Source organism: Xiphophorus maculatus, chromosome 9, assembly GCF_002775205.1.
Source record: "Xiphophorus maculatus strain JP 163 A chromosome 9, X_maculatus-5.0-male, whole genome shotgun sequence".
Lineage (NCBI taxonomy): Eukaryota > Metazoa > Chordata > Actinopteri > Cyprinodontiformes > Poeciliidae > Xiphophorus > Xiphophorus maculatus.
Window position 1 is genome coordinate 20,786,788 of NC_036451.1, and position 26,042 is coordinate 20,812,829.

The window sequence follows — 26,042 nt, forward strand, 5'->3', positions numbered from 1 at the left end:
CAGCTCATGAAAAAACAAAAAATTCAGTTTCTGAGAAAAATCTCAATACTTTTTTTAAAATACAGAAATAATTTGTTGGACGAGATTCAAGACATGACAGAGACCAAAGCAATTGATCCAAATAAATTGCAAAAATTACATTTTGTAATTTATTTGGGAATTACGATTTTGGAGTGTGGAGGGCAGAGTGGCGATGTCCAAAATCCAAGATGCTTCAGGAAAGGGTGGAAGGTTTCCACAGTTAGTGATGATTTGAAGTTTTATGAAGTCGAAAGTCAGTGCAAAAAAGAAAAAAATAATATATATATATATATATATATATATATATATATATATATATATATATATATATATATATATATATATATATATATATATATATTAGAAAAGTTACTTCAGTAGGCAGACATTTCCATCAAAATACATTTGAAATAATGACTGCTTTAATGTCAATAGAAACTAAATTTGCGGTTTTCATAGCTGCAAGCTTGAATTAACCGAACTGAATCAAACCTTTTCAAGGTGTCTCTAGTTTATTAAGATGCACAAGCCAGCATCGTGACGTTAAGTACTGCTATTAAACTCTCCGGTTGATATATATATATATATATATATATAAAAACAATATTTGACTTCTGATTCATCTGCTGTACAACACGGGAAAGAGCGGCACGCCAAGGCCGAGCGGACGACCAACAGGCAGCAGGAGCTCACGCGCGCGATTACAGTTACGGAGTCACGTGACGAGTTCACACAGCCGACACGGAGTTCACCTTGAACACTGACGAAAGAAAGCGGTCGCTTCGAGATTTCCATTAAACCACCGAACCGAACTATGCAACTTCTACAATGAGCCGAGACACCGCGGGGGGAAACGTAGACAAACATGTCCGTCACATGTTAGTAGTGTCTCTCCTTTAATACAAATGGCTGCTGAGACATGTCGGAGGGCGACTGCGTCCCCGCATGCAGAGAGAAAGAGAGAGAGAGAGGGGGGTAGGTTTAAAACAAATCCCTTAGGGTGAAGTTGCCGCGCTACTATCTTTAACTTTAAGTAGAATTTGTAAAAATAAATACAGCACTGCTCCAAGGGGCAACTTCACCTCGGCAGCTAGTGAGGAAGAGGGAGGCGGTAGTAGGGGTCAGAGGGCGCCCTCTCTCCGCTCCGCTCAGCTCAGGGTTTGAATTCTCTCCAGCAGCTCCGGTTTGAGGAGGGCGGCGGAGCTCTTCCCGCCTGCAGCGGCAATGTCCGCCTGCACGGCTGCATCCCAGGCAAACGTGAGCAGGGCAGCGGGCACCTGGAATAATAACAGAGTTTAAAACACATCCCTCCTACTTGTCTTTTTTTTTTTTCTCTTTAAGTGACCTTATTTAATGACAAGAGCAAACAAGACCATGAATCAGATACAAAACTTACAAAATGAATTCATTAAACTTCCTCGTATTTTATTGGGATTTTATGTGAACAGCTAGCATAACATACAGCATAATTGCGCAGTGAATGGAATGGGATACATGGTTTTAATTTCCTTTTTTTACAACTAAAAACTGCTAATAGTTTTTTTTTTTTTTTTTTTAGTTCTCAGTACCTTGATACCCCTAAATAAAACCCAGCACAAACAATAGCCTTCAAATTTACCCAAACGAAACTTGCAGTTTCCTGCAATGTTCAAATTTAGAAAAGTCATACCTTTTCTAAGCACAACTTTGCGCTACTTTGTGCTGGTGAGGTATTACTACTAGAACTACAGAGGTCCCGTCTGATAAAGCTGGTATAAAGTTCTAACTTAAATAATTTTTAACTCGCTGATCAAATAAACCAGACTGATATAAATCCAGTCAAGTAGCACAGAACGCATTTAGTTTTTGTTTCTCTTTGTTAAAATGAGCAAAGGGCAAATTAGACTCCTTAAAAATAAATAATTGCATCCAAATAAACTGAAAATAGGTCAAACTGATGTAACCACAGTAGGATGAATGATTTATCTGATCTGTCACTTAACTGTAGATTTTTTTTCTTTTACATATTTGTTCAAATTTGACAGTATAACATGAGCGAGATAATCTGTGAAAACGAAAAACAACTTCTTTAACAGATTATCACAATTTAGCTGCGTTTCTATTACAAATGTGTGCAAAACTGTGTCGATATTCCACTAATGTCGAAAAGCCGTTTCCATTAGATAAGAATCGCAATTTAAATTACATGTGAATAAGTTTGTTAATCATTAAAAAACACGTGGCGCCAGCATCTTCTTCATCTTCTCCGCCTGTGTTTGTGGCCGGTTGTGGTGTTTGTGGATGTGGTAACACATCCGGTTGTTGATCACAACCGGATCAACATGACTTATCTGTCATAAGTCATGTTGCAGTTTTGCAAAAATGCAGTTTTGCAAATGACACTAATTTTGATGCAACCACCTCATCCTACCGCAAAAACTTTTAGTGAAAAACCTGTTGCAGTTTTTTTTTTAATCGACCCATTTCCATTAATCAATTAATTTATTTTCGTAATTCAAATTTGCGCAATTATATGGCCAAAGAAAATGCGTATAGTTTTAGCAAATACGTAAAAAAACCCAAAGGTACACACTGCAGCTTTAAGTGTGCTTAGCATCGCTTGTTTCCAACGCAAACCTTTAACTCACCAAGTTACATTCGACCAGAGTGACCTCCTCAGACTCCTGCAGCTTTTGCCCTCCGGGGGCGATGAGCTCAAACGGCTGCCAGCCGTCCATCAGAGACTCCCGGACGAATTCAAAGAGTGCCGGCAGACGGTCCCAGGCATAAAACGTGGCTGGAAAAGACATCACACACCGCTCAATACAGTTCAGCTCAAGGAAAACAAAACAAAAAAGAAACTTTATAGATTCTAAAGGGAAGTTAAATGCTGTAACTCATTATGCCTGTCAGTGCAGCCACTAACACTAAGCTGTTCACTGAGGCCTGGCTGCTGCTTACCTTGCAGCAGGTTCCCATCAGGCAGTCTGACTCTGAGCAGGGTGTAGTTGTATTTCCTCCTCTCCCTCTGCTCCTCCCTCTCCCTCATGGCTTTTGTGCGAAGCATGGCGTTCTTCTCCACCAGTTCCGTTCTGGGAAAAATAAGCAGTAAGTGAAATAATCTGTCGGTGGAGCCAGCACCTTTTTCACCAATACTAAGGAGTTGTTGACTTAAAACAAGCTCCTATTTCTTGCTGAAAAGTTTCTTGCAAGTCAGTTTTGTTGTATTTCAAGTGCACTAACATATTCGCACCAGAAACTGGACCAAAAAGACACGGAACGATTTAGTGTTTTGTTTGCAGTGACGTCACCTCTGCTGCTGCTCCTTCTTCAGCTCCTCCGCCGACAGGTTGTAGAACTCGGGCGGCAGCTCGAAGCGCTGCGCGTTGGGAGACGGTCGGAAAGCCTGAGGCTGCCGGTCCAGCTGGGCTCTGACCGGCTCTCCCCTCTGAAGGCGGTCCCTCCGCTCCTTCATCAGCTCCAGGGCGTCGTCACTCTGCTCCGGCAACACCAGGAACTCCTCTTCCTCCTCTGATCCGCGTCAAACGTAAACATGGGTTACAAAATGTAGACACTGACTAAGCGCTGCTGTTATACAAGTCGAATTTTTAAAGGCTTTTGGTTTTATTTTAGGGTATCACAGTATACAAAGGGTGAATGTGAAAACACATTAGACTTTTTTTTTCTTTTTTTTGGAAAACTGCATCAGTTTTTTATTCAACTTCACTAAAGCGGAACATTTTGTTAGTCTATCACATAAAATGCATTTGTTTGCTAAATGTGTTTGTGGTTGAAACCTGATAGATTGTGAAAAGTTAAACGCTATGAAGACTTTGTAAGGCACTGGGATGAAAACAGCAGGAGAAATTCACCTTGGGCCTCTACAGGAAGCATAACACTTATAAAGCCCACAGCCTGCAGAAACTCCCGACTGCCCTCCACAGGACTTACTTTTTCCTGTAACAAATTGAAGAGTGATTTTGAAAATGTTTAAAAATTATTTAAAATTTTCCTAGTTCTGAACGTTGGCTTTGAGCTCACCTGGAACACCTTGTTGCTAACTTTTATCTTTCTGTATTTCTCCTCTGATGGATTCTTACATATATTGTCAACATACCTGTAAAAAAAAAAAAAGAAAAAAAAAAGTCAGATCAAATAAGCTTTTAAAAGCAAATATAAGGTACAAGAGAGAGACTGGTATGTGGGGGAGTAGCAGGAAAAAATGGATAAGTTAAAATATAAACATATATAAGCCTATATAATATAATATATTCAAAATTTACTTGCTGATGATGTCCACAGCTGCCTTCACTTTCTCTCTGTCTTTGTTAAATGTGTGGACCATCATAACAGAAGCCTCGATATCGTCCTCCTCGAAGCGCTGACGGTAAAAACACACACCGTGTTTTGCCAACACCAGCAGGATCACGTTTAATCTCGTTCTAAATCCCCTTATAATGTTTAGAAAAAAGTTCAGGCATATTGTGGTTTCAAAGAGTTGAGGATATGTACCATCAGAATGGCCTCTTTAATGTGCACCTCCCTCTGACTCTTGGTTAACGTGGCTCCGGTGAGAGGGCAGGTGAAGTAAACGCCGGACACAGAGAGGCAGGCCGCGTCTTTCACTTTGGATCCCTGGAACAGAAATGACTGTCCATAACTGCAGCTATTACACTTTTTGCTCATTAAATAAAGTGTCTAAACCGAGACGAACGCGCTACAAGCCTGGATGTACCTCAGCTGTGACTTCATTTTCCTTCTCAGCCAGAGCTGCTGCCTCCGCCTCCAGTTCTCTTTTAACTGTGAAGCAAAGAAAACTGGCATTATTTAACCAGATTCTTGCAAGACTAAACAAAATCTAAGTGTTAAGTGTTTGCTTTACTGTACACAGTGGTTGTACAGTTCAGTCAATGCTGTGATTTAAAGAGGTGTGTGTGTGTGTGCTGCAAGTTCTCATCATAATTCAGACTCTAGACTGCTGCTAAACAATAGCAGTTCTTTTCATAGTATGTTTATATTTGCATCTTCTGAAGGTTTTTACAACAGGTTTTATGCAGAGTGCTCAGTAAATTTCATGACAGTTGCTAAGGGGTAAATAAAAAAAGAACTATTTTTTAAATAAGCAGCTGGCAGATGTATCCATTGCTACAAATAATCAAACATGCACTAAAGGAATGCTGGAATTGAATTTAGGCAATTAGGTTATTTTTTGTTTTAAAAAGGAATTGCATTATTTATTTAAATGCATCTCTAATACTGTATAAAAAAGGTTTAAGAGGCAAAATAAAAAAAAAATCCAAAGAATGTGACCATTTTTGTATTTGGTTAATCATCAGAATAAGCAATATAATAATCCATTTGCTAAAATAATCATTAGTTGCATTTGTTGGTGTATTTAACCAAAGCGGTACTCGGGAGCTGGGTTCAGGTGAGTCTGGGTTCAGGACTGTGCGTTTCTCACCCTGGTTCCTGATAGCGTCCTGGGAGGTGTGCACCTTGGGCCGCTGCTTCTGCTCGATCCGGGCCAGGGCCGCGGCCCCTGCCATCTGTGCTCCTTCGCTGGGAGCATGCCGACTCTGCTTGCTGCTGGAGCTGCTCGGCGCCACCGCAGGCTTGCTGCTGAAGCGACATGTCACCAACATGTCATGAGTTCAGGTCAGACCTCCACGAGTTACAACATGCAACGACGTTGATTACGACACAGATGGCAGCACTGTTTCGTCTTTTAGTTATCAGGTGGCTTCTTTATTTAGCGATCTAAGCTTGTTGATGGATTATCTGCTGGTCAAAGTTAGCTGGGCGTTTCCCACCGTCTTTGCATTACATTAGTTATGTACTCGTAGATTAAAATGATAATAATAAAAAACTACACAAGAAAGCCAACATATGAATTGTTTGTGTTTATTTTTTAAATCAATAGTTAGCGCCGCAGAAAGCAATAAATCGTTATATTTGCCTTGCATCTTCCGTTAACTTCTTCCCGGGTCCTGCAGATTTAAATTTTATGTCCTTTTTAAAGTCGTCAAAGAACTTCTTCATCTTCCGTAGTTGTCAATTAAAGAAAAAAAAACAAAAAACATCAGAAATAAAATATCAGCAGCTCTACAGCAGCAAGCTGCACTTAGCTAGGAGTTGGAGAACCAAAACAAAATCCATAAAAAACAAACTGCTTCCGCCTCACGAAATAGTTACGTCGCCCCCTTGTGGTGGGGAATAGACCTAGCTCTTAAAGACAAAACCAGTCTTTACATGCGCATTATACTAGCGTTTAAATAAAAGCTATTATTGAAGGTCAAATTAGAAACAACACCAACAACAAAAAACGTTTAATAGCTTCATTTCGATATTTGTTTCAGTAGGAACTTTCAAACCTTTCTTCCCCGGTTCCTCTTCCTCATTCTTGTTATCAGGCATCTTGTTTTGTATCTGCAACAGAGTGACGTTGCTCTGTCGGTTCATTGGAATATGTTTTCAAACTCCTATTTCACAATTTGCTTTGGTAAAACGACCAACTTCAATATGTTTTACTCAAAATTGCATGACAGACCAACATGCAGTACTTTATACTGTGAAGGAGAAGAAAAAGGATTTCTCTAAGTTCTTTACATGTAAAAATCTGAAAAGCAATGGTGTGAACTGAAACTCACTCTCTCCACTCTGACATCCCAAAATTAAAATGATCAAATTATTCTATTAGACATCACAAAAGGGGCAAAAATTTAACTTCTATATATACCTCTACTTCACAATAATGCACTATATTACTTTGTTGTGGACAATTACAGAATTTGCCATTAAAATATATGGACTTTTGTGGTTGTAGTATGAGCTAAAGGGCATTAAAACTTTTGAAACATTAGATATCAGACTATGGTTTACCACTGTGACCTTTTCTTTTTATTATCCCACTTTAATGTCTGACCGATGACAGCTCCTGTGTAACCTAATAGCGCATAACATTGCATTTTCCTGTTTAATTGATCAAATTTAAAGAAAAAAAACAATGTCATATTTACTGAAACTTCATGAATAATGTTATAACACTGTGGGGAGCCTGGGAGCAATTCTTCAGGCCAAGCTGTTCGTCTTCTGGCTGACTCTCTTTTATATACTCTGTAGCCACATTTCTCAAAAGCATGTTATTGGTGCTGAGGATTTTCACACTTTAAGTGATTTCACTATTTTTCAAATAGAGGAGACAGTATTCTGGAAGTGCTTTCTAGAATACTGCTCGGATCTTTTCCAGGCCAGTCTTGGCCTGTCCGCCCTCGAAGATTTACCCTAGGAAGGTGGAATAAACAGAACCAGAACCAGAGATGTTTGTGTGTGAAACTCCAAGTAGAGCAGCAGTTTCTAAAATACCCACATCACCTTATTCGCTTGTAATTTTTAACAACTACACCACCTAATCTAAATGAATGAAATCTTTCAAAACACAAAATATGCTTTCAGACAAATGTTTATTTACTGATTTAGAACAACAACAAAAAAAGGTATCCAGCATTGTCTGAGAGACAAATGTGAATCGGCACGTAGTTACTGAACACCTAGAAGGCATGACGCAGCCTATGCTTATGTAATGTCGCAGAGCAGAGCGACCCCGCGCATGATCCAGTGATCTGGTGACAGGATGGTCGGCAACGCCACTGCTGTGATGTAGTTCTGGTCTGTTCGTCTTGATTTCTTGTAGATTGGACAGCTGTAAAGCTTAGGGTCAAGGGGCGAAGTGGACCTGATGGCAAACATGTGGATCACGGGCATGGGCGTGAACAACACTTTGGGCGAGGGCTCACTAAGATGGATGTTCTTTCTGTTCCAGCCGGCACCTTCCAGGTACAAACCGTGGACGTAAACTCCCTCCTGTTAAGGAAACAAAGTTGATGACAAAGTAGGTTTCGGTTTAGTTTTTTTTTTTGTTTTGTTTTTTCCCTTGCAGATACACCTGCTGTTATTGCTCCTCACAGCTATGACTGCCGGACAAAAAGTGGCAAGAAACTCACCGTCGGTGGGCCAGTGATTTCATCCCTTGCCTTTTTCAAAACTTTGTTGTTAAGTGTGACGGTGTCCAAAGCCCAGCCTTTGTTGGCCCTGGTTACTTCTTGCCTCATGGCTGTGAGAAAACCTGTAGACATTACAGGGTGTTGGCATCAGTCAGTCAATTAACCAATCACATAATGGTTTTTTAACACGTAAAAGAAAAAGCTCTGTCTTGAATGGGGGTAAGGGGACGAGCTGCATGGACTTCCAAGCCTGAAAGAACAGAATGATGGAGTGCCTTGTGTGGTGTTTGACGATTATTATAGTCAGAAATTCGAAGCGAGTGTGTGGGTATTAAATGGACATATGCTGCAGTGGGCTATGAAGAGTTTTCAGGAGTTCTGCACTTGAGTTATTTTCTTACATGTTCTGGCAAGAGAAAACTTTCTTCTTCTTGCCGCCTCATTGACAAGAAATGTGGAGTATTTTCTAGTTATTTTCTAATTAGTCACAACGTCAGTGTAAATCTGCGTCAGCATAATAAAACCCACCCTGTGGATTAAAGAACCCAGTCATCCAGAAGGTTTTTGGTCTGCCTTCAGACACCCAGCTGTCGAACTGCTTGTTTCTCTCAAGAAGTTCAGTGAACCAAAAGCCCAAAGTGGAAGACTCCCAGGACATGTTCTTCCACAGGCTGGGAACACGGGCATCAAAGATGTTGTCCAAGGCGTCACGGAGGTTCTAGGAAAGAAAGTATAGCTCAGCGGGAAGCTCATTTCCATGCTTTGGAAATGAGCTTAAATGTAAAGTATTTGCAGTTGTCCTTCAAAGAATTTATGCTGAAATGAACATAAAACATTTACAAACAGAAGTCTTACATCGCTCATAATTATAGTGCCGTCTATAGCCAACTTCAGGTCCATCAGACTAGTGCGCACCACAGTGATTATTTTCTGCATTCGATCCACTTCCTGACGCAGGAAGATAATCATCGGGTTTAGAGCGCCCATCTTCTGCAACCTGGCTTTGACCTTCATTCAAGAAGATACACATTTCAGATTTCGTGGCTAAAAGAACTAGTGCAATAAAAAAAATAATAAAAAAAAGATTAAACCTGACCTCATGTGGCACATAATCGACAGGCAATTTCTCCAACATGTCTTCTGCCAAGTGGTAAACAATGGACTCTCGAGTTGCACCTGAGCCTCCTCCGCTTTCCTTTGGCTGAATATTGGTGATCGTGTCCAACACTTCAGCGGACGTGTTTGCCTGATATCTATGAAATGTTTAAAATGCAGCAGAAATGTGACGCTAGCCATGTCAGACGTCAGGTTTTTGCTCTTAACGGCGCTTCACATAAATCCAGCATCTTACGTGATATCGGCATTAGAATGCAGGCCCAACGCTTCGGGTGCATCAATAGGAGGCAAGCTCTGGATGTAGTGCATGTACTCCTCAACTGTCTCACAAACAGGAATTCTGTAGCCCGTGTAGAAGACAAATAATGGGTCTAGCATCTTCTTACTGAACCACACCTGCAGTTAAAAGCATATAGTCTTACATATTTCAGAAATGTTACTATAGTGGACTTGTAGGAACTAATTAAGACAAGACTGGGAGCAGTACTCGAGCAAAACACTTCAGCAGGCGTTTATCGTAGTCGTCTGTGACCCTTCCTCCGTATTGCACTTCAGCTAGCATGTATCGCACCGTTACCCATGAAACATCCTGCGGCGGGAAAAAAGGACAAACTAATGAATTCGGCAGAGACCTCCAGACGTTTGGACCGTTTTTGATTCATCCTTACCTGCTTGGGCCCACAATCATCCAAGTGTCTCTCAACAAACTCCACACTTGCAGAGAAATCAGCCGAGTTGAACTCGTAAGGTATGTTCCAACCCAAAGGCCCAAATTTGCGGCGTTCCTGTGACAAAAAAGCAACAGCTTTAAATTCCCCTCACTGACTAGAACATCATAGAAAATCAGAAACTGCAGACATTTTTCAAAAAAATCTTAGATGTTAAATGCTCATTGTTCTTTTTTGTTTTTTTAAGAATGCAAGTACTACGTTCTACTGGAATACTCAAAACATTGATGTACTTTAATATCTAGGGATACATTATCACATTATCTAGTTACAACTTTAAAGCTCAACTAACAAGACAAAAAAAAAAAAATTAAAATTTTACTCTAAAGCAGTGGTTCCCAAACCGGTTCATCAAGCATCGGCCCAGCATGTTTTCAGACTCCTTGCTTCCAAACTCCTGACTTAAATGAACGGGGGATTAACAGGCTTCTGCAGCATTTGGTGGGTGCAGAGGACGTCATGCAGTCATTTGAATCAAGTGTGCTGGAACAGAGATACATCTAAAATATGCAGACCAGGAGTGCTTGAGGATCATATTTGGGAACCCACTGCTCTAAAGTATAATTTTTTTTTCAACCCAGTTTTCCCAATAAAGGCATTTTTAACATTTTCAGTGGACTGTATGTTAAAAAAAAAAGTTCTGGTTATTTACAAGTCACTCATTTTGTCAAAGCACATTTTTGGTTCTCGCCGGTCTGCATCTATTATTACAAGAGTATTATTGACATACTAAGTTGTAAATGTATTTTTTATAAGAACAGTCATATTATTACAAGAATAGAGCTGTATAAGAATAAAGTTGAAATAACATGAGAATAAAGTCATAATATTTCAAGTACAAGTCACAATGTTATGAGAATAAAGTTGTATTATTACGACTTCATCCTTGTATCATTTTGACTTTATTCTCGTAATTTTGTACTTTTCATTTTCTTAACCTGCTCCGTCGTATATTATGCTCATCTTAAAAAAAATAAATAAAAGAAAAAAGAAAGGCAGCAATGTCGTTTAAAGACAGTCACCTGCACAGCAGTATGAAGGAAGGCCACACCGTACAGCAAGGGCTTCCACATGGGCAGGTTGCTCGCTTCCAGCTGGTGCTGTGAGATTCCTGCAAATGTTCGTTTCAAGCCAGCACGTATTCCCTGTGGGGGATCGTTGGTAAACTTGATAGAAGACTAAGGGGACAAAGAGGAGAAGGATATTTGTGTGCTAAAGTAGTTGTTTAAGTTACCAGTAGGTCAGAATGTAAAGTTTACTCTGTGTTACCTGCAGGAGTGTAATAGAGAACTTATTGTGTGGTTCTGTGGTGATCCACACTCTGAAAGTCTCATGCACGTCCTCCGTTACTGTGACCGTTTCAAGCAGCTCATCCATGAACTCTAACCCCAGGTGACAATTTTGCAGAAGGACCCAGCCTCCCTGTACAACAGATCAAGTTAAATGTTCAATAATCTGGCTTAAGTAGCTTGAAAACTGTCATGACGTGTCGTAGGTTTGAAGTTGGACCCAAATGCAGAGATACGGATACGCGGCAAATGAATTTGAAGGTTTTAATGAAAAAATTATGACAAGTCAAACTTACAAAGACAACTGATAACCAGGGTAGGAATAAAAAGTCTAAGTATAGGAAACAGCAGGCAGATACAAGGATTGCTGAGCTCAAGGAGGTTTTGTTCGCTCAGGTGTGGTTAAAACCTGTTTATGTGCAGCTGTACAGGCTGCAATTTGTCTGGACGTTGTGAGGGGGCCAAGAGGAAAACAACAGGAAGGAAAACAATTTATTTTAGCCTTGGGTTAGAGTCATGCAGCTGCGAAGGCAAAATTACACCACCAACGGTATACCAACTAGCACAGCGCTCTGCAGCGTGCACTTCTGCGAGGAAGCTTACAACAAAAGCGACCTGAATGAATACTATATGGAATCCAGAAGAATAGAGTAAAGCAGGGTGAAATCAACTGCAGTACCACCATAACACAGCAGAGGCAGCGAGGGGAAGAAAGACGCTCATGAAGAGCACAGACAACAACACAGCCAGAGTCCCAGCTTTGACCTGGAAGAGGGTTTGTGGAGAGTTATTAAATTTTCCAGTGGTATGAATCTTTTTGAGCCGTTGCTATACAAAGGCTCCAACATGAGTTCAAAGTGAAAGATCCACTTTAAGTTTAAATTTTCAGTCCGTCCCTTTAGATATGACAAATCAATCATCAGTGTCAATAAGAGCAGAAGTGGCAAATTCACCAATCAGAAGAATAACAGGAAAGAAATGCTGAAAGAGAGCAGTAAAATCATCTCCTGCAAGGGAAAAGAGCTTGCTAACGGAGCCCTACAAATTATGTATGGTACAAAACGAATGGCATTAGATATTTAAAATTTCAATTTCAAACTTTTTAAGACTGTTATGACTGGAATTTAAGACGTATCTCCACAGAAATGTACGAATGCTGCCCAGTCAATTCCTGATAAATTTTCACTTACCCATAATGGACGTAAAAAAACCTAGTTAGCTGGCTATCACGACCACATTAACAGCTAGTTACCAGTAGCCTCAAACGTCTTGAGTCACAGAACACAATGGTGTACGAGTGCAACAATCTTGTGCGACATAAAATATATAAGATGGAATAGTTCTGTCAAGACTAAATTTAAGACCGGTGATTAACATACTTGAGGCCAACTTACTTTAAAAATTTAATGCACTAATTTTAGACACATGAGTTTAATAATTTTTAAGGCTAAGTGGACACCCTGTGTATTATGTACTGGCTCTACACCAGCATTGTAACAGCTAAAGTCAGTTAGGGGGAACTGAAGACAATATCCCACATAGAGTACATGTACCTCCGTCATTGATGTCTTGATAAGCTTCCTTGCGTGGACCTCTTGTCCTTGTCCCATTGATATTGCTCTGCAGTCTATAAAACACAATATGTACACGGGCAAAACTCATCCGACTTTATTTGCATTGCAAGATTCTAGTTTTATTACCCACTCATCAATCTTTAATCAGTCGGTTAATCAAGTTTATTTGTAAAGCACATTTCATCAGCAAGGCGGTTCAAGGTGCTTTGCATAATAAAAACAGAAAATTACAAAATTATAGTTAATGTCATGACGCATAGGACGGTGTGACTTCTGTCGTATTCAGACCGCATACATGTTGGCATTGGGCACTCACTTATTAAGTTTGCAGGTTGCTTAAAAGTGAAAGGAGTGTGGATGCAACTAACAACTGTTTTAGTTATTGATTAATCCATGATTATTCTGCCGTCTAATCAAAAAGACTTTACTTTTAGCCCTTTTTATACAATATTAGAAATACATCAAACAATGCAAATAAATAATTTAGCTCCTTAAATAAGAAAATAAAAACTTTATTGCCTAAAATGCTACAAAATAGAATTCCTTTTGTGTTTGCTAGATCATTAGTAGAAAAGAATTCGTCTGCAGCTAAAAACACACCTTTCACATCAACATATGAAAAACTTTGTCCTTTAGTAGGGCTAATCTATTCATTATTTTTGGAATAACCAATTATTAAGTAGATAGCAAAAGGTGCTCAAAAATAATTTTTGTTTTTACAGAACTTCAACTGGATGGAGCTAAAACTATGACACTTGAAGAGTTTTAGGTAGAGCATTTTTACAAAGGTTGTTTTGTTTTTTTCTGAAATGCATAATGTACATATATTTTTGTATATTTTAGGCTGCTCTGAGAACTTTATTTTTTTAGCAAATACACTTTTCTTTTAGTCTGTGTACTCCAGTTAAGGATTAACCCATTACTAAATTAGTTGGTGATTATTTCAATTTCCAATTCATCATAATTAATCCGATTAATCATTTCTGCCTCGAAAAGGAATCTACTTGAAGTTGTAAAAATGTTACAGCAAAACAGCCTAGGAAAGAGTAAAGGCAGGAGCTATTTTTCTAAGTGTAAATGTGGTCAAAATAATCTTATGACATGCTGTTTTAGGGATAATATAGGAAGCTAAAAATATCCACTTCTACCAGGAGAGGAGGACTCACCAAGTTCAAGTCTTTTGGCAAGGGCTTCAATTTGATCGGTGGGATCGGAGCCCATAGAGAGGAAGCAAATTAGGGGCGTGCGAGTGTCACTTTCCTCCCATGTGCCATGAAGATTCAAGATCACAGGTTCGGCAAATCTGGCGCCCATTGAGTCTTCTACGTATTTCATGGCTTGAGACAAGGTTCGATCAGGGCACCAAGATCTGTAGTATAAAACGTTGTATTTCATGTTTGAATGCATACAGAAGACGGAAAGCCACAAAAATAATCCCACCTTATCAGCAAAAGTTTGTGAAAGACGTCGACAAAGTTGTATCCATCAGGAATGAAACCTTCCTCTGGGGCATCAAGATTTAGCCAATGTTTCCAGCTTTTCTCACTTTGGGAAACCTACAAAATGCACCACTATCAGCACCGATACAGTATGAGCTGCAAAAGATTCAGGTGTAAGGCCTTGCCTGGGTTAGGATATTAGCAAACTGTGTCAGTTTGCTGAGTTCCACCAAGTTCAGCCACACCATATCCAGTATCCACTTAAATGGCTTCGGAGGACAGGTCTTTAAGTCTAGAGCTGCACCACCTATATGTGTTTCCAGAGATGTTATTACTATTATATAACAGCATATCATAACAAATAGACCAGCTAATGACTGTTCATACCTTTAATCAGTATCTGAAACTTGCTGTGTTCGATTTTGTTATTCTGCAAGTCAATCTTCAGGGCCAACAAGAGCGTGAAGACAAACTTGTGGTTTTCATAAAGGCCTCTGATTGTGTATTTGAACACCTCAAAAGTCAAATATTCAATGATGTTTGCAATTCGAGTTTGGGTTTTGGAGGACTTTTCAGACCTGCAAAGGCACAGTCAATAAATATTGGCAATAAAATGTGTAATTTTTAAAAGCATGTGCTAAATGCATAAGGTTTGCTGTGCAAAAAAACAGTCTTGGCGAAGGCTTACCTTTCAAGGGATATATCGAATACTTTGAGGAACTGACCCAGGGAGGTCTGGTACATGACATTGACCATGCTCATTTCTGTGATGAGGAAGTAAAGAATGCTGCCGCGAGAGGCAACGGGACGATATTCCGCCTGAGCCAAATTGATTTTTGCCTCAGCTTCTGCCGCCACACTTAACTTTTCACTAACTTTAGCAGCAGTTTGCTTAGTTGTTCGCAGGATGCCAATCATGGACTCATCATCAACCAGGGAACCTTTAGTCACAAAAGCGCAAACAATGCATCAGGAATGAGTCAAAACTCTTGCGAGAAGTGTACACCAACAGCTGTACTACCTTTAGTGGAGCTGAGTTTGTACAGCAGGTTGTCTTCCAGTTCCTGCATCCTTCTCTTATTGGCAGTTACGTCCTCCATTAGCTTCAATCTTTCTGCTTCTAGTTCCTGTTCAACAAAATCCAACCAAAGGTCAGCGTGTGTTACAGCAACGCTCTAATAAGAATAACCACTTTTTTTTATCAGCAATACATTTTAAAATGGAATAAAAATGCTAATAAACAAAGCATGCACTCACTTGTTTCTCCTTGAGGATGACTCGCCCCAGCAGCTGGTTCTCCAGACCTTTCATGTTGACTGTGAAATCAATGATAGACGTCCTGGCACTGACTTCTGGGGTGTATGCTGGGTTAGGCAGTTTGGTGGTTATATACAGCCGGAAACTGTCCATTATACATATCTCTTTGTCTCCGACTTTAACCTAAACCAAGATGGATCAAAGAAGCCAAGAGTGGAAACATTTTTATAGTTTGTCTGCTGCACTGGGTAACTTTTATAAAAATGTTTTTTTTTTCCTGCATATTTCATAAAACTTTTACTGTCATGACAGTATAACAAGAGACAGAATCTGAAAAATAGACCTCCTCTGCTAGGTCCTACTGCCATCTACAGAAATGCACCCCTCCCAGTCAGAACCAACCAATCAGAGCCAGGTGGGATTTAGAACTGCTAAGCAAGCTGGTGAAAGTCCTGCAGAGAAACAACTTAGTTTTACAGGAAAACTGTCTATCTGCTGTCATCGACGGCGGCCATGCTAATGAGCGAGCGCATTCAAAGAAGGCTCTGCTGTGGGGAAGAGACTGTACCGCGACAGAGAGCAAGTGGGAGGGTCTGAGGAGCACATACACGAGATAGTTTAGCAGCGCTAACAACCTCCTCCTGGCTCTGTCTGGTTGATTCTGACTGACAGAGCCAGGAGGAGCTATCTACAACTATTTCTGCAGATAGCTGTTGGACCACAGGGAGGAGGCAGAGGAGATCCAGTTTTTCACAGCTGATCCATCTCATATTACAGAAGGTTTTAACAAGTGTGTAAAAGACTTAAGAAAAAAAAAATTACCAAATGCAGATATAATTCACATAATAGTGATAGCTGAGTACCTTAAAACTGGTCCCAGATTTAATGAAGTTTTTTTCAAGCACATTATCCAGCGCTGGGTCAAGCTCTTCAAATATATCTGCAATGAGCAGCGGTCGCCCCAAAGAAAGACAATCTTCCAAATGTGTACGGAAGAACTTGTGATTGAGGGATGTGACCTGGACAAGAGATCAGAGTTTCCCTAATCAAGGTGACCAAAGCAACTAAGGAAGTGGAGGTAAAATCAACACAATTTGATTTGGCTGTTTACTTGAAGCTCATTTTCCGCTTCTTTTGTTTTAATCCATGCCCTGCCTTGTGTCTGGGGATCTATAAGGAGAGGATATCTCGTTGCTTTGGTGACAACAATGCCATTCTGAACGGACAAGTCGTCTCCTGGAAGTCCCTGGAGGTTCCACTCGCTTACCTTAAAGACGAACAGGAAAGCTTAAGTGGAGTTTATCTGTAACTAGTTTTGACGTAAAATCAAACCGGATGCTCGCTATCCTTACAGTCGGAGGATCCACCAGGGCAGAGATAATGTTGAGATTTTCTGAGAAGGGAATTTTGTCATTCAGGAGCTCTGCTTGCCAGTCCTTCAGCAACTTGTCGCGGTAACTTTGATTGAATGGGCCGCAGTATGAAAGGAAGCCAGTAAGCTGGAGCACATCCCCAACAAGTCTAAGAGGAAAAGAAAAATTCATTTATTTCCTATTTAACGCAATCAGTATTTTCAAATAAGCCCCTGCTCTTGCAATAATACACCTTACACTGGGAAGACCATTTTTTCTTTGTGACCTACCTGTTTATTTGAGATTTAAACTCTTTGCTCTGCTCTGTCCAGCGGACCTTCTCTCCACTAAGTCCGTCTATCAAGGCAGATGCAGCCTGCATTTTATTCCTACACATCTCTGCGTCATCCAACAGGTCCTGAGCACAAAACAATAGTTGTCTAAGGGGGAATTTTTTGGCCATAGTTCGAGAGCACACATTTTCAGTCAGAAAGCAGGATTTCATGTCCTTTGTTCTCAAAAAAGACAAGTTTTGAGGTTTGAGAAAGCGCAGTGAATATTTGAAAAAGAGCAAAAGTTTTGAGAACAAGCATTACAAGTTTTGAGAAGAAAGACATGAAGTCCTGCTTTTAAACTGAAAATGTAAGTATTAAAAGTTTTGAGAACGAAAGGCACAAAATCCTGCCTTCAGTCTGAAAATGTGTGCTCTTGGATTATGGCAGAAAAATTCCCCAATAGCTGTCATATTTTTTTTTTACACTGTTAAATGCAAACTTTATTTTGAAGAGTAGATAATACCTGTTTCTCCTTCATGGCAGCATCGCATTTAGCCTTCACTTTATCAAACTCTGCTTGCTTTTCAGCTAGCGTGGCCTCAGCGTTGTGTAGCTCGTTATTAGCTATGTTCAGGCGGTTCTCTTGAATGGCCAGGTTGGCCTGGACAAAAAAATAACAGCACAACTTAAGAAACAAAAACAGGCTGTAGGGAATACCAGACGTTTTTTTAGTCCAAGTCTATTTTTTTATACATAACATTGCATAAACATCGTACACCCCTTGAACATTTCAACATTTTGTCATAACATCCACAAACTAATGTATTTTAAGGCGTTTGAAGAAGTGGTAAAACTACTTTCAGATATAAGAACAGAAGTCTAGTTGCTTGCTACTTAAGCATTTGAGATTAAATGCATTTTATTCAAATTTTATGTGATAATTCTTCACAAAATAGTACATAATAGTCAAGTGAGAGGAAAATTCTGTAAAACACGAAAGCCCTGCATAATTTTCCTTGCACTTCACAATTATGCGCTACTTGGAAATGGAACATCACGTAAGGTCTGAATACAATAAAGTCCTGTTTGTGGTTCAAAAGGTAGGGATCACTTTTGGAAGCCAATTCCAGCTAATCCCTACGTCGTCTCCCTACTACCCTTAAAATAAGAAGTAAAAGCAGAAAAAATATTCAAAAACAAACCTTGAGTGGCAAAACTTCTTTGTTAATGGAGAAGAACGAGGCCATGGCACGTGTCCATGCGAGCAGACCAGCCACGTTGCCGCATGCTTTCATGGCACACTCCATAGTGTAGTCCTCCATTTCAAAGTATGGTTGAAGCAGTTCGACTGTTTCATCGTTAATTTGGTCCTTGGGGAATTGCTGAAGGGAGGTCAAGAACCCAGGACTACTCAGGAGCTAAAGAGCAGAAGAAAAAAAATCCCATTTGCAAAGATAAACAAGTGGTAACTTCCTAATGCTATTAGTGGACGAGTGTTATAGGTCTTTCTGTTGTTTAAAAAAAAGGGCACTTTTCCTTTTACCTTCATTGCTTCTATCCAGGAGGGCTTTATGCAGCGCCGTTCAGGATCAACAGTAACCGTGTCTAACTTTTTGGTGAATAAAATCAGGACACAGTCCATAATCCTCATGATCAAATGAGGAGGCTTAGCAAGCTTTCTCACTGTAGCAATGTCAGCTGGTTTGATGGTCTGTAATACACAAAAGATTAGCACAATGCTCAAGTTGTAGATATACAAATAAGTTCAGGTGCAGAAAACATAGCCTGTCTTTCAGTCGTACAATAATAGCCAGACTATTAGTGTGAACACCTCATTTAAAAAAGAAAAAGAAAATCTGTCAAGAGTGAGTCAGTTGTGAATGGAGTCCCCAGTTTAAGTCACAGAGAACTCACATTCAGTGCAGCTGTTGCTTCTTCCAAAGCTGGCCTGGCTGCCTCCAGTTTGCCCTCCGCTACGGCTTTCTCCTTCTCAATTCCATCCACAAGTCTCTGGGCTCTATCTCTCACAACCTGGACCTCATTCTTCACTTTGGTAGCTGCTTCAGCACTAACTGTCACCTCTGCTAACACCTAGTTTTAAATGCAAAAAACAAAAGTCACGTGACATAAAATTAAAACCTCAGGATGTTTTTTTTTTTACATTGTCATCTACAAATAACCCAAATAAATAAATAAATAAATTGCAATAATTTGTCTATATATTAATAATAGACATGTCCCAAACTCACAATTTAAAAGTATTTGAAAACATCTAAGACAGTTGCCTTGTAGAGGGATGATTTGGGCAAGTTTTGGAGAACTTGGGCACCTTGCAGCTGGCCATAAACTTGTCTGAAGCTAAATCTAAATTCATAAACCAATCTACAATCAAATAGCTTAAAAGGAAACAACAAAAGCATTTCTCTAATGGCCCAGCTGAAGTTCTGATACTCGAAACGCTGTTAAGACATCTATATTTGAGGAATCTCAGTTTATCATTCCAACGTTGTGAAGCAGAGTAGGTCAAAATTACTACATTACAACTTGCCGGTAATATAGATTGATTAATACACGAGAAAAACTACTTAAAGTTACTGCTGCTGGTGGCGTGTGTTCAGCAAGCCTTAAATCAAAGACTGTACTTAGCCTTTACGATGACAGACTACCACTCTGTGTAAATTTTTCTGTTTCTGCAGGGCACAAGAGGTCGGCCTGTTCATCATTTACCTCATCTGCTCTGATAGATGCTATAGCCAGCTCTTTTTCCTTCACTTCAAGATCTTTTGATAGTTGAGCCACAGACTCACTGGCCTCCTTCAGTTTTCCTAAACCTGTAAATATGAATAAAAATCCTTCCTGAGTCATTAAAAAAAAAGAAACTTCTAGCAGTATTTATACATGCAAATCTGAATAAATTAAAATGTCTTCTACAACTTCAAAAGGTGAAGCTCATGCATAATAAACTTATTAAAAACATTTATTCCTGTTAATTAGTAAGCAGCAGGCTAGCCTAGCTTCCTAAACGTCTTACCAACATTCATGCGCTCTGCCAGAGTGTTGATGAATTCGTGCTTTTCATAATACAACGATTTATAACCATTTATGAAAGAGAGGTAAGACTTTGGGGTCACGTGAGTTCTTCTGCGGAAGCTGAAAAATGAGAAAAACTTTGAGATCATGCACTTTATCAACAAATGTTTCAGGAACACGTAAAGTAAATGTTATTTGTGTGAATGTAAGAGACAAATGTAAAACCTTTCAAAGTAACTTTCACAAGCAGAAGATACTCTGTCGTGGTAAGTTCCCATGGTGGCCATCATTGCAGTCTTGACTGTAGGAGAACAGACCATTGGGAACTCTGACAGCAAATAGGTGGATACAGCTACCAGGGCCTCACTGGGCCAAGGGCTGTACCAGTCCATTGTACAGCCAGATATCAAGCCTGGAAACTTCTGACACCTGGACCGAAACTTCTGTCCCACCTATTAAAAGAAGACAAACAAAGAAAGATCATTTGGAATGAAATGAAAACAATTTAGTGCTATAGTTTTCAAATAATATGAGAAACAACAAAAGTAAAACAAAATGTAAAAGATTTTGAAAAGTCTGTTGCTTTTAATTAACAAATGTACATTTTAACTTACTGGTGAGAAGCAAAGAACAACATGCAGATTCTTTTTCGCCCGCGCTATAAAGTACTCATAAAGGTTGTCAAAGGTTGGTGGGGTGCGAGGAAACTCCCTTTTCATGATTCCAACGAGGTTTTGGGTGATCTCTTGAATCTCATCTTTTGCAAAAAGATTGGAGACCTGCAGACAGGCATATTTAGCATAAAATCAACAGGACTGAAAACAAAAACTTACATTTTAGAATCTGAAATTCTCTTAGAGGATTAACTATTCCAAGGTTTTGTAATCATTGCAAGATCTCACCTCTCCTGAAGAAAGCACATTGTTCAGGTGTTCGAGGAAGGCTTCATCTTTGATTTCATTGTCGGTGAAAATGAAGGTGATGCCTTTGCCCTCACCTCCAGCTACTTTGTACAACAGTTTGAGGTCGTCGTTGAAATTATTCATGTTGTACGATCTTTCGAAAAGCAAACCACAAATATTCAGTAATAGTCTTGCATTTGGGAGGAAGAACTGCCCAGCAGCAGAAGACAAGAATAGAACTTGTACCCTTCTGCCCTCCAATTGGACTAAAACAGAGGCGTCCACCATCTTTTGTCACATAGGCCAAAACTGAGTCAAAAGTACTTGCGGGCCAAGAAAATAATAATAGTTCTTTTTTTTGGATTTGTTTTTTACAACATGGATGTTATTCATCGTAGATCCAGGACTTAACAGTAATGTAACAAATTTGTTGCTCGACTGAACAAATTTATTTCCAGTAATAAGAACAGAATTTGGGTCACTTTCTTTGAAAACACTAGATGTATTCAGCCAAGTTTAAGCAATTCAATAAAAGCTTATATGGGTGCAGCAAAGTTGGCTTTTTAACAGGAGACTCTGGATAGACCTGGTTCTACTTATTATAAAAGCTTGGTGGTAAAAATACAAAATCTTTATGTTGTACTTAACAGTTTCCATTGTATGAAAATGATATGTTTAATTATTTTAGCCTGATTTCAAAGTTGTATTCTTTTTTTAATTTGCAGTTGGGGGCCGAACAAAATCACGCACTTATCCACCCCTGGTTTAAAATGTTTGCTGTTTTCACCTGGTCAGCGTGATCTGGAAGACGCTGTATCCAGCTATGAATGAACCCAGCCGAGCAAGACTTTGTTTCCCGGATCCTCCAACACCCACAAGCAGAGCATTTCCGTTGTCGGTGCGAATAATTCGTGAAACCTAAAGAAAGGCAACTCTAAAGTTAGCATTGTCCACTAAGCTACCATTGAAAGACTTGCATCTCTGATGCTGGTTTTAAATCTGACCTTGACAAGGTGAGTCATTGCATCTTTGAAGAAAACCAGATCAAGGTTCATGCCTTTAATGATCTCATTGTGCTGAGCCTGATACATCTTCAGCTTGTCTGATAAGAAGTCAAAATCTGGGACCTAAGAAATTGTTAGTTCACACAGTTCATGGGTGACAGTTTGCATCTTACAACTCCACCAAGAATGGCGATTAAAAACGACTTCATACCAGTTCATAAATTTTAGGTGCCTCAAAAGTGGCATCCTCGTCTTCTTCTCCTGTCGGTTCAGGTGCATCGCGGAGGAAGTCCACAAAATATGGCTCGTGATGAAGTCCATTCATAAGATTCGAATCAATGTCTTGGATCGCACGACATAATTTCTCCTCAAACCACTCTTTGTCTTTCTCGTTAATAAACCTGCAATAAAACTATATCTTAGGTCTTTTTCTTCTAACTTTTGGCTTTCAAGTGGGGATCCAGAGAAAGTGAGCACACTACCTGTCTGCTATCACCCTTGTACATTCACTCTTAAAAAGAGCCAACAGTGTGGGGATGTTGTAACACTCCGGTGCTTTGACGTTTAACATTCCTTGCCAAATTCTGGACAAATCCCTCAGATTGAAGATGTAGTGGAACTTCGATGGTGTGGGGAGCATTTTAATCTTAATGTGACAATATCATACAGTGTAACATCAGTATTAATAAAACAGTTTGCTATACTAAACCTCACACAAGATACTGACCTTTGTCCACTGCCAGAGAATCCGTCCAGCAGGTACTAGACGTTTGACCATCTCTGTTACACTTTGTTTGAAATGCCTGCATTCATGGAAATATCCGCAGCCAATTATACCTAAATAAAAAGGAATCGGCAAAATGTTAAATGTCCAAAATGAAATAAAATGAAGGAAATAAATGCGATGAGCCCTCCCGAAAGCTACCGAAGATCTTGTCGATGGAGTTATTGGATGGCAGAGTGCAGTTAAAGATTGTAAACTGCCTTTTCAGTCTTTCTGGGATGTCGTTTCTTCCACCACCAGGATGAATCATGGCAGCCAGTATCTGTACATCTTCAACAATCGTGAAATCTCCAGGTTTGTCAAGATTGTACATGCCACTCATTTCCATCATCTGGCGCACAATCTCGTTGGTGATCTTGTTGGACAATGGCGTTAAAAAAAGAAGAAGAAAGAATTGTGTATTTCTGAACTGACTCAGCAGGAAACACTGGAAAAAGGGCAAATATTTGCAAGACCTGATCTCCCCATTTGTTGACAACAGGCATGTTTATGTCGTCAACGAAAACAGTCATTCGTCGTCCGCCTGGTGGCCCGTAGGTGCTGCCAATTCGTTTCTCAATGTAGCTTTCAATTGTTCGCTGGAAGTAGAAAATGAGCATGTGCAAAAATAAAGAACAACAAAAAAAACCTTGTAAAAATTCAACCATAACGTAAAAAAAAAAATTATATTAGACTTAACCTGAAACATTATGGGCTCAGTGGCAGAGGAGAAATTCAGCGATTTGAAGAGGTCTATCTCAGGATCAAACTTCTTTGCATAGGCTTTGATCATCACTGTCTTAGCTGTGCCTTGCTCCCCAATGAGCAGAACAGCCTAAATGTATAAAATATTGTTGGATTACACCCAGAGATATATAAAAAACAGATTTGTAGGGGAAATAAGGCCTTTTTATAGCAGCAGGTATTACCTTGCGTTGCTTTGCAATAGTTTCTAGCAAGAACGAGGTTCTTGTGTTGTCCACATTTGGCACGAGAATGGAAGTGTAGTCGGGCACGTCGTCAGTTGGATAGATGTACTCCCCAACGTGATTGTTCCAGTGACACCATTCTCCTAAAACAAAAGTTGTCATCTAAACCTCACTTGATTGTACAAATGAAAAAGTACATTTTACAATTTTAAAAATAGAGTTATAAGCTACTGCTTCTAGACTACTAGAAAGTGTGTTCTGGTGAGCAAGTGAAAATCGATGGATTATGTTGATACAGTAGCCTTTAAGAGTGTAGGAACCTGAAACCTATCCTAGCTAGTGTAGGTAAAAGGCAGGAACACTGGAGAAACAGACACCCGTGACCCCACAGGGACTAATTTGACAAAAATGCAAAGACCAAAAACAATGGTGGTCACACATTCATGCCACACATCCACATAACTTATTTTACATACTCCAGCTTACCGTTATTGTCGACCATGTACTCAAATATAGTCTCTCCTTCCTTTGTCTTAGGCAAATCAATCTTGCTTTCATGAGCTCTCATGTACTCTTCTAGTTTGTCCCTGCCATCTAATTCCAAAATGGCTCCAACGCTCCACATCAAACAAAAGACAAAGATGCGCTCAAGGTGCTTGCTTCCGGCAAAGCCGGGTACTTCCTTGGCTGGCAGAAAACCTTCCAGTAGGTTAACCGACTGAAGGAAAAGAAGTTTATCCAAATGAGCATAAAGCATTATGCTAAATTACCTTGTAATTGTTTCCTTGAAATACATGCCTGCATGATATAGTTGCACTCCAAAAGGTCCATTTTAGGTTTAAGACTTTGCTTCATGAACAAGTAAAGGTCAGCAAATATTTTGTCATATAAACTCAAAATGCTTTGTGCTTCGCTTGCGCTGCGTTTTTTGGCCCACCCCTACAAAATAAAGACCTTTTTCAACTAATCAATCCACATGTTATGTACCATTGTTTCTCTTTAGGTTTTATGAACATACAATTGCTATGATTTGAATAAAATAAACTGTACCTGGAGTATTGGTTCCCAGCTGAGAGCAGAGGAGCTCATGAACACCATACCGACCCGGGAGACGGTGGCAGGAGAGGCATTATCCATGTTGTGCACCTCAAACACCAGCTTGCACGTTGGTGACATCACTATGCGGTCTCCATTAGCGAGGGTCAGAGTTTTGTTATCGTCCAGCACAGAGTTCAGGTTCTCAATCCATATGGCATCCACAGGGCCATCTAAGACAATCCATATGGCTTCTCCTAAAAATATATAAGCCACAATCTAAACGTAGTTTTTAAAAAAAAAGTTGATTATGTAACGTGTCTTCTAGGTGTTTAGTTATACAACCCTGCGATGGACTGGCAAACTGTCCAGAGTGACCCTGCCTATCGCCCATTGACTGCTGGAATTCAAGCAAAATCAAAGTAAAGGGGAGACGATGGTAGGAGTTTATCCTGTAATTGGTGGGTTGTTGGCCTAAGTGGCACAACGTTCGTCTCCATCGCTGTGCCCTTGAGCAAAACACTTCACCCGCCCTGCCAACTGGAGGTGGTCAGAGGGCCTGGTGGTGCTAGTACAGCGTGTGAATGTGTGGATGAATGACATCAATGTAGTGTGAAGTGCTTTGGGGTCCTGTGGACTAGAAAAAGCGTTATAATAGCGAGTCAAATGGTAACTCCTTTACCATCTAAAGGAGTTGATTTTCGCTAGTTGTTCCAGACCTTAAATCTTATCTAGAACAAGTGTGATAACTGCTGAACTACACTATCAAAACACTATGAACTGATGAAAATTTGTTCACCTCGTCACGCTGAATTCTTGGAGCGGTTGACATGTCAACTAAGATTTATTTGATCAGTGAAAAGATTGATTTCTTTATGTTTAGGCATAACACCCATGATTAATTATTAGCATGTGTGGCAAGAGATGAAACAGTGTCTCATATCTAAAAAAAAATACTGACTTTCAAAAGCTCCGTCTTTTTTTTTTCTTTATGGAGAATAATTTATAACATGAGATTTCGTATTACATGAGAAATATTTGCGCTACAAACCCTTTTTGGCTTTGAGCGATCTCCTCCATAGCGTTGAAAAGATTCCATCTGTCCAGTCATTGGTGGCTGCATCCAGGCGGCCAAACATCTGGGGAGCAGTGATTGCCTTGGGGTTCATGCGCATCTCTTTGTGTGGGATTCCACATTCACTCAATGACCTCTGGAGCATGTTGATAGATGCGGTCTTCCCAGCTCCACTTGGGCCTAAAGTCATCAGTCCATGGCGCACCTGTGCCGTCTCATACAGCTAACATGAACATTTGAAGCAAACTTTTAGGGTGAAATGCACAATAATAAT

General features: G+C 39.8%; 2 protein-coding genes across 3 annotated transcripts in view; both read right to left on the minus strand.

Moving 5' to 3' along the window:
- Positions 1 to 376: 376 nt before the first annotated feature.
- ubxn6 (UBX domain protein 6) lies at positions 377 to 6,157 on the minus strand. Of its 2 annotated transcripts, none has more exons than XM_023339261.1 (11): positions 5,957 to 6,157; positions 5,462 to 5,616; positions 4,736 to 4,800; positions 4,513 to 4,635; positions 4,284 to 4,381; positions 4,042 to 4,117; positions 3,873 to 3,957; positions 3,312 to 3,531; positions 2,962 to 3,092; positions 2,649 to 2,797; positions 377 to 1,298 (listed from the first exon to the last, which is right to left on the minus strand). In XM_023339261.1, exons 1-11 carry the CDS (start codon positions 6,037 to 6,039, stop codon positions 1,170 to 1,172), a joined length of 1,314 nt encoding a protein of 437 aa, XP_023195029.1. In that variant the 5' UTR covers positions 6,040 to 6,157; the 3' UTR covers positions 377 to 1,169. The 2 variants fall into 2 exon arrangements, with proteins under 2 accessions (XP_023195029.1, XP_005795631.1); XM_005795574.2 differs by having other exon boundaries at positions 5,462 to 5,619.
- Positions 6,158 to 7,490: 1,333 nt separating this feature from the next.
- Positions 7,491 to 26,042, minus strand: part of dnah8 (dynein axonemal heavy chain 8) — a 40,507-nt gene continuing 21,955 nt past the window's right edge. The window contains exons 48-91 of the mRNA XM_014470917.2: positions 25,745 to 25,991; positions 24,709 to 24,950; positions 24,457 to 24,597; positions 24,145 to 24,376; positions 23,659 to 23,801; positions 23,430 to 23,564; positions 23,206 to 23,328; positions 22,892 to 23,105; positions 22,694 to 22,803; positions 22,449 to 22,612; positions 22,178 to 22,367; positions 21,967 to 22,089; positions 21,750 to 21,880; positions 20,963 to 21,116; positions 20,675 to 20,839; positions 20,286 to 20,512; positions 20,062 to 20,180; positions 19,758 to 19,861; positions 18,945 to 19,121; positions 18,574 to 18,741; positions 18,233 to 18,448; positions 17,554 to 17,691; positions 17,046 to 17,173; positions 16,756 to 16,924; positions 16,515 to 16,670; positions 16,267 to 16,422; positions 15,404 to 15,586; positions 15,168 to 15,273; positions 14,835 to 15,087; positions 14,534 to 14,724; positions 14,332 to 14,453; positions 14,148 to 14,263; positions 13,874 to 14,076; positions 12,687 to 12,760; positions 11,114 to 11,266; positions 10,867 to 11,022; positions 9,785 to 9,901; positions 9,604 to 9,705; positions 9,352 to 9,512; positions 9,097 to 9,253; positions 8,856 to 9,008; positions 8,529 to 8,718; positions 8,001 to 8,122; positions 7,491 to 7,860 (exon numbers count right to left, since the gene is read on the minus strand). Of these exons, the coding sequence (XP_014326403.1) occupies positions 7,573 to 7,860; positions 8,001 to 8,122; positions 8,529 to 8,718; positions 8,856 to 9,008; positions 9,097 to 9,253; positions 9,352 to 9,512; positions 9,604 to 9,705; positions 9,785 to 9,901; positions 10,867 to 11,022; positions 11,114 to 11,266; positions 12,687 to 12,760; positions 13,874 to 14,076; positions 14,148 to 14,263; positions 14,332 to 14,453; positions 14,534 to 14,724; positions 14,835 to 15,087; positions 15,168 to 15,273; positions 15,404 to 15,586; positions 16,267 to 16,422; positions 16,515 to 16,670; positions 16,756 to 16,924; positions 17,046 to 17,173; positions 17,554 to 17,691; positions 18,233 to 18,448; positions 18,574 to 18,741; positions 18,945 to 19,121; positions 19,758 to 19,861; positions 20,062 to 20,180; positions 20,286 to 20,512; positions 20,675 to 20,839; positions 20,963 to 21,116; positions 21,750 to 21,880; positions 21,967 to 22,089; positions 22,178 to 22,367; positions 22,449 to 22,612; positions 22,694 to 22,803; positions 22,892 to 23,105; positions 23,206 to 23,328; positions 23,430 to 23,564; positions 23,659 to 23,801; positions 24,145 to 24,376; positions 24,457 to 24,597; positions 24,709 to 24,950; positions 25,745 to 25,991 (7,119 nt within the window). The 3' untranslated portion in view covers positions 7,491 to 7,572. The remainder of the gene's footprint in view (positions 7,861 to 8,000; positions 8,123 to 8,528; positions 8,719 to 8,855; positions 9,009 to 9,096; positions 9,254 to 9,351; positions 9,513 to 9,603; positions 9,706 to 9,784; positions 9,902 to 10,866; positions 11,023 to 11,113; positions 11,267 to 12,686; positions 12,761 to 13,873; positions 14,077 to 14,147; positions 14,264 to 14,331; positions 14,454 to 14,533; positions 14,725 to 14,834; positions 15,088 to 15,167; positions 15,274 to 15,403; positions 15,587 to 16,266; positions 16,423 to 16,514; positions 16,671 to 16,755; positions 16,925 to 17,045; positions 17,174 to 17,553; positions 17,692 to 18,232; positions 18,449 to 18,573; positions 18,742 to 18,944; positions 19,122 to 19,757; positions 19,862 to 20,061; positions 20,181 to 20,285; positions 20,513 to 20,674; positions 20,840 to 20,962; positions 21,117 to 21,749; positions 21,881 to 21,966; positions 22,090 to 22,177; positions 22,368 to 22,448; positions 22,613 to 22,693; positions 22,804 to 22,891; positions 23,106 to 23,205; positions 23,329 to 23,429; positions 23,565 to 23,658; positions 23,802 to 24,144; positions 24,377 to 24,456; positions 24,598 to 24,708; positions 24,951 to 25,744; positions 25,992 to 26,042) is intronic.